The sequence below is a fragment of the Ptychodera flava genome, chromosome 15, assembly GCF_041260155.1.
Source record: "Ptychodera flava strain L36383 chromosome 15, AS_Pfla_20210202, whole genome shotgun sequence".
Lineage (NCBI taxonomy): Eukaryota > Metazoa > Hemichordata > Enteropneusta > Ptychoderidae > Ptychodera > Ptychodera flava.
This window is the reverse complement of record NC_091942.1, coordinates 27,955,796-27,968,810: the sequence shown is the minus strand read 5'-3', so window position 1 is coordinate 27,968,810 and position 13,015 is coordinate 27,955,796. Positions and strand designations below refer to the sequence as shown.

At 42.6% G+C, this 13,015-nt stretch overlaps 1 protein-coding gene across 1 annotated transcript; it reads right to left on the bottom strand.

Annotated features, from left to right (window-relative positions):
- Positions 1 to 5,191: 5,191 nt before the first annotated feature.
- LOC139151746 (noggin-2-like) lies at positions 5,192 to 7,822 on the bottom strand. Its single transcript, XM_070724720.1, has one exon. It carries the CDS (start codon positions 7,115 to 7,117, stop codon positions 6,314 to 6,316), a length of 804 nt encoding a protein of 267 aa, XP_070580821.1. The 5' UTR covers positions 7,118 to 7,822; the 3' UTR covers positions 5,192 to 6,313.
- Positions 7,823 to 13,015: the final 5,193 nt, after the last annotated feature.

Sequence of the window (13,015 nt, the reverse complement as noted above, 5' to 3'; positions counted from 1 at the left end):
TAAAATAGCAGATCGCGAACTGTAGCTCCGAAAAGTCAGACGTGGATAAGATGCCTGTTTTCAGAGACAGCCGAGTGATGATAGCAATACAGGATTCCAAGGCAGTGAAAAATTTTAACATTCACAGAACTGCAATCTCGTCGACTTTATCGCAGATATGAAAAAATCGTCAACTTTGACACTTAATGCGCGTTCAATCTGCCCACTATGCTGAACTCGTCAGCATCTATTACGGTAGGTTGCAATAACGGGACACGGTTTCAAACGATTTAACCATAAAACCTGCACACAAAAAGCAACACACACATGCATACATTGCATACAGGTATAAACAGGTGAAGATGGAAAATGGCAGTCTCGCCAGTTGGCAAAATGTAGACATATGGCCATAATGACTGCCTGGCGATGACACGAAGCGTCCCATTGATTACGTTGTCCTATTGCGTAGGTAATGCACAGATAGATAGATAGATAGATAGATAGATAGATAGATAGATAGATAGATAGATGGATAGATAGATAGATAAAAGTAATAGATAGATAGATAGAGATAGATGCCTACATACGTCTGTCTGTCTGTCTGTCTGTCTGTCTGTCTGTCTGTATGTATGTATGTATGTATGTATGTATGTATGTATGTATGTATGTATGTATGTATGTATGTATGTATGTATGTATGTATGTATGTATGGAATGTGTATGTAGTGGGATTTCAGTATTAGACCGAGAGAATTACCCGTTAGAGAACTTTGAATAACCGATATCCCTACTTTGGTTTGAATAAGTATGCATCGTGTGAACAAAGATTTGAAACCCTGAGTGTGGTCTGTTTCTAAATTGTATCACCAATATAGCTAATTTATAGGTATTTTATCATATCTGCTGGCCACAGGAACAACAGAAAGGCCAAAGCACACAGCTGTAAAGTGGCTGCGATCGCTTGCCATCGTGTAGGTCTGCAAAACAAATTATTACTTTTTCATCCTAAAACTCTGTACCTAACTTGTCATCAACTTGTCATAGAGAACCTACGTGTCCTCATAGAAGTTTTGGCTTTTAACTGAAGACACTACAAACAATACTACATCACAGAAAATGCATTGAGAATGCACACCAACAACCTGATGACGTCACATGTCGATATTTAGCCATTTCTGTGCAAAAAGCGCTTTATATGCTATGGGTTAACAAACCGTATTAATAGTATTTCTCTTTTTTCATCTCCCTCATATCTTGTACGTCTACCCATTTAGTAAATTTTGTCTCTCCGAAAATACGTCCATAGAGCCTGTCCTTCCACACGATATTAAATATTTTTACCTGGCTTGTGTGGTTTGTGATGATTGCTATATCGTTTTTTTTCTGAAGGGAGGGTTTCATGGAATTAAGCTGCACAGTCTCTCGCGGACTCGGGATGCCCATTCATTATGAAAACCGGGAAGTCAACTTAACCACAGTCATCGAAAACCAAGCTAAGGTTTGTTGAAAAAAAATAAAAACGTCTAGACAACATAAACTGGTGAGAAATATGGAAGGAAGGCAGCGGTGGAAATTGTGGATGATTCCTGGAGGACCTTAGAAGGAACAGCGGTATCAGTGGTGGCATCGGTAGATCTTCGAATTGAACATTTGACCGTGGCAGAGCCAGTGAAGTTCTCATCGGGCAGCATTTTTGATTGAATGAGGGAGCTAAGCAGTTAACTAACCTATGTCCTGTCAACTTGAATATGCTCTGTCCGTGTTATTGGCTCACCCAAATGGCAAGATCACCTCAACGTTTTACTAAAAACTCAATTGGAACTAATTTGGGATGATTGGATTTTCATATTTTTAAAATTTATCAATAGTGTTAGGTGCCGTATAGCTGAATGTTGCACTAATTTGGGATAATTGGATTTTCATATTTTTAAAATTTCTCAAAAACAAATTAATCATAAAATCGAGTGTTTAACTATAAAAGAAAAGCATATGAGCTTACATTTGCAGATCAAACAGACGTTACTTCACCATCCAATTATCCCAATTTAGTTCCAATCTTGTTCAAAATCGCAGAGTTTATCTAGATGGCATCTCGGCATGACAAGAGGTGTGTCTCTACTTCAACACATCGGAGTTTCTGAGACCACCCAGTCGCCTTCTTGTCGAAAACGTCATCATTTAAGGTGAGGACTGAAAAAAGTATGTATGTGCAGAATATATTGACTGAAAACAACCTTTAAGATTAGAGGAACCTTTTTTCCCAGCTTTTTTGGTATTTTCTTGATTACATCGAACTGGTATTTGTTCAGTGAAAACGAGGCACATCTCGTTGCGTCGGGTTTATATATGCGCGTTTGGTTTGTTTGTCAGCTTTATTTCTTAACAAACTGATTAAATGGACACAACTTTCAAAGTTGAAAGTGAAAGAACTAGCAACACGTTGATTGTCAATGTCAACAGACAGTAATGCGAGAACCTGGGATTGAGGGCTGCCGCTCTTAAACTCACTCAGGCGGCAGGAGAAGTGCGCGTGACATATTTGAATTGTGTTTGTGTCAACGAAACTAAATGGCGGACTTTTCAACTTTGCTTGATGTTAGAATGCCAAACTTTCAGCTGGAACCAAAAAAAACCCCCGAAAGTTATCAAAGTGTCCGCCTACTTCGCCTTCGAATCGAGTATAACGAAATAATGCGAATGAAAAGAGTATGGGCAGTTCGTGCGACTGTAAACAGATTCTTATCAGTGCATGATATATACGTCTTTGGAATGTTGGAAGTGTTAATTTGGTATTTCCGAAGAAGATTTATCAAAGCGTTTCGGAATTGGAGGTGACAGAGCGTCCGAGTCGAAGTGCGGTGGCTTGTGAGATATTTATTCAGTGTATCATCCAGTGACCCGTTTCAGCCGAGTTATTTTAAGCGTTGTTTAATACAAGAACCCCATCACTCATTATGATTCACACATTCTGGCCGGCAAAGTTTAGAAACTGCATAGTGGCAGCGAAACGCCGTTTAAAAGCCTCGGTTTTGTCATTCAAGATGCCATCTTTTTCAAGCGTCGTACGTCTGATCGACACCCCCCATTTTTTCGACCGATGACGGACTTATAGCGACAACATAGCTTTGTCGTAAGTACGACAACGCGGTTGTCTCCAAACGCGGTTGCCTCCCTCAATACAATAACCGATTGCATTTGTGAAGAAAAAGAATACTGCATTCTGGAAGGTTGTACGTCATGCTTTCTGTATAAACTAACCTGGTGCACTGAGACAAGAAAAACGACCATAAGGTCACGGGTTCAGCGTCGTTACATTTTCCTTTGACCACAAAAGTCATAGAAATTAACAAAAAATATAGACACTGACCGTGGTTACGCCAGCTTTCCGAGGGCTGCATGTTTTCCCACGAATGCCCGATGATATACTATATTTAGCCCTCAGGGACTGAACGAATCACCCTCCATATAATTCCGCCATTAAAGGTCCCCTTCTCTTGAGGTCGAGTGATCGTTCTCAACGCCAAATTCTAGCGGCGCATGGTTACCTCTGGCTCGCAGTGCGCCCTTTCAGGAATTTGCTTCACGGAAATTAAAGACGCCACGACAACGGTGCTCGGTAAACACACCGTCCCCACGTGCTGACCAAATCGATATATCATCCGTAACAAGACCGACCTAACTTTTCTTGAGAGAGACGCTCTCCTGATGTGGAGGCGGCTGTAACCGCCGGTCTCTGAAATCGTCCTCACAGCTTTTATGGATACTACAGTAAATTTCCAATTAATATCAAGAAATTTCATGTCGCAACAAGGCCCTGTAGCTATGTAAGTTCAGAACATATTTGAAAAATGCAGAAGCTATTGTCGCGCGTGTTTAAAATTATTCAGCCACTACGGGCTTGGTCTCTAAACACAAGAAAAAATTGAAAGATCTGAAAATGAATTTTCCATTCTATATCCATGCCCTTCACAGAACCGAAATTCTCTCACGTAGCATCCAACAATGATCTCACCGTTTGCTATGCGTTCCCATTTGCTGAAGGGCTTTTCGCTTTCTTTCCCTTAATTGGGTTATTCTCGCCCTATCCGAAAATGTCTTAGGTCAAAATACTTTGTTGTTTAGCTTTTGCCTTTATTTATAAAAGCAACTGTGAGGTCTGGTCAGTAACCTGCCAAAACAGCGGAACCCCTTACTCGGCAATTATTAATCTACTCTTATATGTTGACGAACATTGCCTTGGTACCACATCACGTGACTTTTGAAAGAACAGATTCAACTCGCAAAGCTGTATCTGTGTCATCTACGAGCTGGTAGAGAAAGAAAACGTCTTCTCTCCGATCTTCGTATTACTAGCAAGCAAAATGTTTAGTGCGGACTTCTGACCCGTCAACGTTGTTTATGTGGTTACTGCACGCTGTGAAAGCGTGTATGGGTTAGCCACTTTACTGAACAGCTCATTCGTGGGAGTTCTACGGCAGACATTCCCATAATGCCTCATGGGTTGAACCAATGAGAAAGACAGTAGCTTCCTCCATACATTGTGGTGTTATTGTTGCAGTGTTGCAGACCAAAAAAAATCATAATTCTGGTAAGTCTTACAGTTACATCACAGCTGATGGGACCGAAGACTTGGTGCCTGTTCGTTACGCCTTTTCGTGCAGGCAACGGGTGGCGGCCACTGGAAGCTTTCGTCGCCCCGGCTCGTCGCGGACACGCACGATTGAGATGGAGTCCATCTGAGGGCAAAGGTCACAGTCTTCAGCTTTTCAATAGCGACGAGAAGAGGATGGGAACATGCAGACCTGTCTGAGATATGCTAACAACACTAATGTTTCTAATTCAGCTATTGTGGAGTGGAGTTATCACCGAGCACGCCATTAAGGACTGTTGGGTCTGTGATTATTGATAGCCGTCTGGTAGCCCCCAGGCTTCTGGCAACGACCACTGGTTCACACGAACCAACGCACAATTTGAAAACTTTTCTTTTGATTCAAGATGAAAATCAATGCATGGACTAAGTGGTCCCAATCAGGACCGGGTTTTCAGTGGAGGATGCTCATTACGTTCCGTCGTTTTTCGTTTCTTTCGGCAAAACATCCCCCCTCCCCGAACGCAGACAAAATTCGCACTTATTCACAATAAAGAGCAGAGCGTATCATGCTGCTGACCTGCTTGCGCCAAATACTGAAAGACCATACAGGACGAGCCCAGACAGGTTTGCTAAGATCACACACAGACGGCACGTAAGCTGTCATCTGACGGTGCGAACGCTTTAATGTCGATGCAGCGACTATTACACCAAGTAGGAGGGAAATAACACACAGACTCTGTAAATACAAAATTTGTCAAAACAAAAAAAGGTTTGGAGAATTTTCCATCACAGCTGAATAAATGTACGAAGATATATAGATGACAAAACCTCTTTTTTGCCAGAAAAAGAATGACCTATCCCAGTTACGTTTTAGCTTTGGACTACCAACATCCAGAATTCCTTGGCGTCATTCACCTGTATTTAACTCATTTGTCTTTAAACTAGTGGTTGAGTGACTTGTAAAAGTTAAGCATGATACAACAACGGTGAAATGTAAATTTAAGTCCGACATTTCTTCCCCCACCTGTACACTCAGTTATCGACACACATTTATCGTATCTGTAGAAGTTTAAAGTTTCTGAAAACGCACCTGGATTTATCCACGCTGTGTACAAGATTTTAAACAGGGTGACTGGCTTTTGATGCGTGTGGATATCATCTTTATTCTGCCTGTCGAATCGACTTGCAGTTTTATACAACTTGGTGTTGAGCGCACCCTTGCAAAGTTATTCTCATTTTTGGAATACCACATTTAAACAGGTACAATCACGACAATTGCAATTAATTTATCCGAGAGAGCAGGGTCCCCAAGGCTTCGACGGAGCTCGTGAACGGGGCTTTATCGAGCTCCGCATAGACCCCACTCTTATTTATGGTCGAGAAGTGCGCCACTTTCCACCTCAATGAAAAGATGCCATTAACAATGACCATGGGATACCAATAACAGTAAATACGACTGACACAAATGTTTACTTAAAGTCTACGCGAAAGGCATAAAGATGGCGTTCTCTGGGAAAACGCGTAACTTACAAAGCGAAACCACAAAGTATTCTTTCTGACCGAGCGACGGCCCGGTAACGTTATAGCATCGGTCTGCACCGATAAAGTCTTCTAGCCGATATTTGGCACCTTACTGACATAAAACGTCTCTTTAGATGTCCACAATACTAATAAAACAGTAAATGTTTCCTCAACAATTTGTTTGATATTTGTGTCTGTGTACCATCACTTCATTACTCAGTGTCATTTTTTGTCTTTGCATTGACAAGTACATTCCGTAATTAATGGGTACGGCACTTTGATCCATTTACATTTCTTCTTGTCCTTCTTGTTGCCCTTCTTCTTCTTTTTCTCGCCTCCGCCGCCGCCGCCGCCAGCATCTCTCTTCTCTCGCGGGTTGGGTTTTATGGCCGGCCGGACACTGTCGCCCGACCTGCTTGGGGGCGGACAGTACCAGAGAAGCAGGTGTATATCAGTATATTTGCCGGGTTGGCATGCCATGCCTTCCGGCCAGGAGCACATTTGTTCGTTGCATTGGCCGACTTTCACCCACCTCGGCCAGAACAGTTGTCCTACGTGGACCCAGTGGTCTTGGACGGGGCACGCAGCCTTGTGTGCCAGCCAGTTCTGCATATGTTCAACCGTCTGCTCGTCCATGGTCACCGGGTTTCCGTCATCGTCGACGTAGCTGAAATCAAGCTCGCTGACTTGCTGCTTCAGAGTGTCCGACACAACTGTCGTTTCAGTCTCCGACTTGTCACTTGGCTCATCTATCGACATTCTGTCGGGGTCGAAGTCTTTCCCAAGCTTCTTTTTCAATTTCTTAGCGCGTAGATCCCGGGCCTTGGGTGCCTGTGAGGTATCGAAAGATCCAACCCACGACAGGGAGAGCACCCCGTACGTGTAGTTGCTCACTTTCAGAGGAGGATCCCGGGATCGGAGGGAATTCAAAGTCTGTTCCTGGGTGGTTGTACTCATCACACGTGACACGCAAATCCAACATACACTGAAAGCGGTAAGAACACATAAGTTTCTCCTGGTCATCATGGTTCCCCTCGTGTACCCGGTTATTTTCGCCGCTCAGTGGAATTAAAACCTCTTACTACACAACTGGCTAGTGCTAGTGGAGTCCGGGCGAATAAGCGACTGGACCGTTCAATTAAAGTCTACAACTAGTTGATTTAGACACACAAGGTCATTTAGCACGGATGAAGTGAGAACAAGGTACACGAGCAACATGGAACGCGAAACGACACACACTTCCTCGATGCGCCGAGAGATTCTTCGGAACCGTTCTGCAAATGATGTCGGGAATGTTTATCGTGCAATGCGTGTATCCAAGTTGCCGACTGGGAAACCAATTGAATGGTTCGGCACAAAACGAGTCCTATACTCTCTCGCTACAGACATAAATTAATCGGCAATATAGATTGATTGTTGATAACCTTCTGTACAGTCTAAGGCGACAGGGTGTGGTGTAGTCGGATCTGACGAATAAGAGAACACTCAGCGAAGTATACGCCGGCGTTGACTAGCCCAGGAGATGCATTCTTCGGCCTATTGCGAAAGTCCCAGAAACGCACGCACTCTCCCCCATTAACTACTCGGGTTTCTCCAGTCACCGGAGTTTGAGCGAATTCCAAGGCACGTTCGCAGCGTACTGAAGCGCCCCACCTACTGGTCTTGCACTATCCTATCGCTAGGACTTACAGTCCCTCCTATTACATGTCACTATCCGACGTTTTGTCACGTGGTTTCTAAAGTTTATCGGAAAGGTCAGCTAAGCCGTATTCAGTAAAGCCCAGCGCCGCTGGCATTGGTTAAACTAGAAAACTTGTTATGAAAGAAACAGACGCCACCAAGCAAACAAATTGTGATACCAACTCTTTTTTACCACACAGCCGACATTTGAAAATACTTGGACGTGCTTAAACTGACAAGGAAAGAATAAATTAATATCAATTTAATGTGAAAACGTGCGATTTGTCGGTTGTGATTGGGGTTAGGTAGTAATTTCATACTGTAAATGTCATATTCTTTTTTTGATAATGTCAGGCGATGATGAATTTGTGAGAAGGGCGCTCGGCGTATACGACATTACCAGAAGGACTCAATGCTTGCAGGCATTAAGTGAATATAATTCTCTACGCCACTCCAACAAAACAATATGTTTCGCTTCGTCGCAAAGAGTGATTGGTAAGTTTTCCTGATAAAAGAGAAAGAGACCGTACGTTTTTTTTGGCGTGTTGGTATAGAAAATACACCAATGGAGATTGTGGTTGAAGGCGATTTTAGAACATTTTGGTCACTGTTTGTCCGCGTCGCTAATGGTGAAACCCTATTGCACATTCGTGAACTAGACGTGACAAGGGGACAAGTGCAGAGAGCGACGTACGTCACAAATGCATGAGCACCTAATTCACAATCATTCACGGACAATGCAATGCTATGTGCAGAAAATCGTTCTCTTAGGTATTCTTCGAACGTGAAATATTGGTGCAGACATGGTATACCAATGGTTGTCACAGTCCCCCCCTCCCGCTATGAAATAAGATCACTGTCTTTTGCCCCCTCAAAGTAGTGTAGCGTCAATGTTTCTGAAAATTAATCTGTTGAAGTAACGGTATACAGCAAAGTTCGCGAGTGGATGAGTTTCCGGATGAAAAGAGGTGATGACTAAATGCTTGATAAAAGTTGACAAACTCGAGTCACAAAACTTTGATTCGCTCAGAGTGGGGTAAACTTGCAGCTCTTGCGGTTAGCAGAGCATGCGCAGTGCCACAGGAAATATTAATGATGTATGCACTGTAGCAACATAGAATATTGCATTTTCATTCTGCAAAAAAGAGATAATCGTATTTCCAGTTTTGCTTTCGAATTGCAGGTCGTGTTAACAGTAATCTTCAGAAGGTTTTGTATTGAGAACTGTGGAACTAAGCATCGAATGTTAAAAGTCTCCCTCTGCCTGGTAATACGTCTCGTCAACAAATGCAAATCTCGCACAGAAATTAGGATAATGCAGACATGGTATACCAATGGTTGTCACAGTCCCCCCCCCCCATCCCGCTATGAAATAAGATCACTGTCTTTTGCCCCCTCAAAGTAGTGTAGCGTCAATGTTTCTGAAAATTAATCTGTTGAAGTAACGGTATACAGCAAAGTTCGCGAGTGGATGAGTTTCCGGATGAAAAGAATTGATGACTAAATGCTTGATAAAAGTTGACAAACTCCGTTTAAAGAGATTCCAAGAGTCCGCAGTTTATGCCTCGGCGTATGAATATTTAACTATTATTGATTTACTGACATTCCTCGGCACCGATCGACTTGTGCATAAGAAAAAAAATCTCAGTCCGTCTATTCACCGGCTGACGAATAGGGTCGCTGTAATTTGCCAGCGGGCTGATTGCGTATTTACATAGTCTAATTCTCGGCTCATTTATGAATGAAGCATTAAGATTGATAAATGCTTTCAGATTTAGTGGTTTGGGAAGCCCAAACCACCGTCGCGATAATTCACTGATAATAACGACAAGTGACTAATAAAGGCTAGCGGGGTATGTGTAATGATACCATCCCTATAGTTACGAACGCGCCATCATGTCTACAAATACTACAAAGTAAATATGTAACAATTCTCCGTTTACTAGTTTTCATATTTTCATTAAAAAACTGAATTTTGCGAGCAGGATACATAATCATTAAGGATTGTGCACGCACACATGTTATTGGCATGCTGTGTTAATGCCCTATATCGGCCTGAGAACTCGCAGCGTGCATTTTACCTAACGACTTACCGAAAACTAGATTACTTGCTGGTGGATAGATTAGTCTACAAATTCTAACATTCCACTAAAACGTCTATTTGATAATAGAACGATGTCTGATTGACCAGGTTTTTTGTGCGCTCAAAAGCGGAGACAAGCAAGTGGTCTCCCTAGGATCAACTTTCATCATATGTTATCGATGACAAAAAAAAACTAAATAGAAGGTAAAATTGCATCATGTAAACAGGCGAAGATGTTCAATGATGAAGTCTCTTCAATTGCCAAAACGTAGACATATGGCCATAATGACTGCCTGGCAATGACACGAAGCGTCCCATTGATTACGTTGTCCTATTGCGTAGGTAATGCACAGATAGATAGATAGATAGATAGATAGATAGATAGATAGATAGATAGATAGATAGATAGATAGATAGCTAATTAGATAGATAGATGCTTACATACATACACACACATACATACATACATACATACATACATACATACATACATACATACATACATACATACATACATACATACATACATACATATACCTACTAACCCATCCACCAACTCACCCACCCATCCATCCATCCATCCATCCATCCATCCATCTATCCATCCATCCTATACATACATAAACGTGTTACTTGACTCTAAGTCTTCAAATATCGAGGAGAGGTTTTTATCAACTGAATACATCAAACGCAGTCTATTTTTTCGCCATTATTTCGTTTACCACACCACGAGATTTGCATGGCCTAACTACGTCTCCGTTATAAATATTAAAGTGGTGAAGCGATGCGCACGTGCACCGGGAATATAAATCGAAGCTACCCAGTCAGATTTCACAATATTTGTCAGTCCGATGTCCATGAACCGAAAGATAACGTCTGGTGGTCCCGATGAGGTTCGTCACTCAATTCGTGCTGGGAGGCAAATATGAATGGATCCGTTATAGCCGACTGGGCGAATTGCGATGCAAAACAGGACGAGTGGGCCGATAAGTCTAGCGTGTATAGACTGGGCTTAGTCAAGTGTAGCGGTTACCGAACACGTTACCGCTATCTTTTCACTTATCGAGAGTTGAAGCATCTAATTAAACATCGATCAGTCATTTGTCACCGGGGGAAAGGGGGGGGGGATAAGTAAACACGGCGTTAAGGCCACTCGTGTTTGAAGCACCGGACAAAATGGCACCGGTCACCTTGGTGACGGCCCACGCCCATACGCCCATACAGGTGAGACCCCAGACATCATACGTATGCGATGCACCCCTGTATCGGCCAGTCTGACGCCAAGCACGTCATGCGAGTAAATCACCGCTATTGTTGCACCACTCTGTGCATTCTTTACTGGGCGAATTAACCGACGGCAACCCGTCCAACTCGCCGGTTCAAGGAACAAGCATGCACTCAGCAGAACTTCGGATTGATCTGGACGGAAGTGACTCGCAAATAGACAGAAAGGGGGGGATGCGTTTTAATCCTGGCTGCTTCTTTGTTGGCGCTTCTAACATGCGACATTTCATGGGCGGCATTAGTCAACCTAATTATCTGGAAAGAATTTACCAATTTGGTCGCTTTTCATTCATATGAAAAGCCCAGACCACGCTACCTCAATAAAGTTTAATATATGCTGACCACTGTCATATCGTTCGGGGCGTAGCGAAGCCTTCAATAACACAGCAGAACACAGTCAGCTGGTGTCTCTCTGTTTTGGATCAATTAAGAGTTGATGGAGTCCACTTTAGGATGGTACGGGAAGAATGCATGGAATGGTTTACCCTGTCCAAATTACGTTCTCGTCATGTGCTTTTTGTATAAAAGATTCGCCCATGGGATATTTGGAACGTATATGAGAGGAAATTGCGTCTGGTCTGGGGATAAAAAAACATGATGAAAAAGTATCGTGAACTATGTAACGGTAGTTGTAAGTTAACGTTAACCCCCCCCCCCCCAAAAAAGCGCGAAAATGATTACCATGAACTTTTTGTATACAATCTATGCTGTCACCGGGCAACCATCACCACTATCGGACCCTGCGCTGTGAAAGCCGCAGTATAGAGATGACGATTGTTGTACGGATAAGAGCTGAGATTTGTACAACTAACTCTGAACAATTTATGCCGGCAAGGAGTCTGCACCGATCGCTCTTTAGTCCTTTCCGGTGGTTTGTAAAAATTAATGTCATACCAACCAGGCGAATCACACTGGTGCAATATTTTCTAAAAGTCGATTATTTTTACTCAGAGCTACTTTTTTAAAATCGTGTTTTCACTCTTGTTTTTTTGGCGACGACCACCTGCCAAAGTATTACATATTTTTTGGGTTACAAGATGTGGCATCATCTTTCCGGAAACTTAAACCACGGGGGTGTCAGACATCGTCCGGTAGTAAAGTATGTTATTTCGTAAAAAGAATACTTTCGTAATGAAGGCACTTATTGTAATTGAAATCAATTTCCTTCTCTACAGACTATCTGAAAACCGCACGCACTACACTAATACTCTCCATCGTGCATTTTCAGGTGTAAATTTAGCACGCAGAATTACGTCTACATGTCGGATATCTTAACACGTGGTGCAGAGGATGGCGCCGATAGCACGGTGCGCAGTACAGCTCAACATTTCATCAGCAACTTATGTCTTGGAGTGAATCAAAGAGTCGGTGTTTCCTTAGAAAATACCCATTCATTGGTTTAGGATTCCATGATAAACGCTTAGAAAAGTAGGAAAACTTTTGTCCAATTAAAAGCGCGTGCATGGGATCCTGGATCGTCGAAGAACATAGCAAAGTTTACAATCGATGACTTCGCTATCTTTTACTTGTAAAAGTTCTCCTGTTTTTTGCACTCAAACATTTTTGTCAGTAATTGTTCCCACTCGTAACTGACTCAAACAGGAACCGCCCCTAAGTTGCAATATTTATCGAGCAATCAAACTGACAAATTGCCGCACTCTATAGACTTACACTCTTGGGAAGCAGCATTGATAACCTAACCACATCGATCACCTGCTATCGATCTCTGAAGTGCTCATATTCGACTTAGTCATGGCGATGACACATCTGTTGTGTTCGAGATTGTTGCTAGCCTTACACTTGAAATTCATCGTACAGTCACGTGTCTTACCTTCTCGACTGACAGTGTTTAAAGTTTTGGCGCTGCTGGTGGTCCC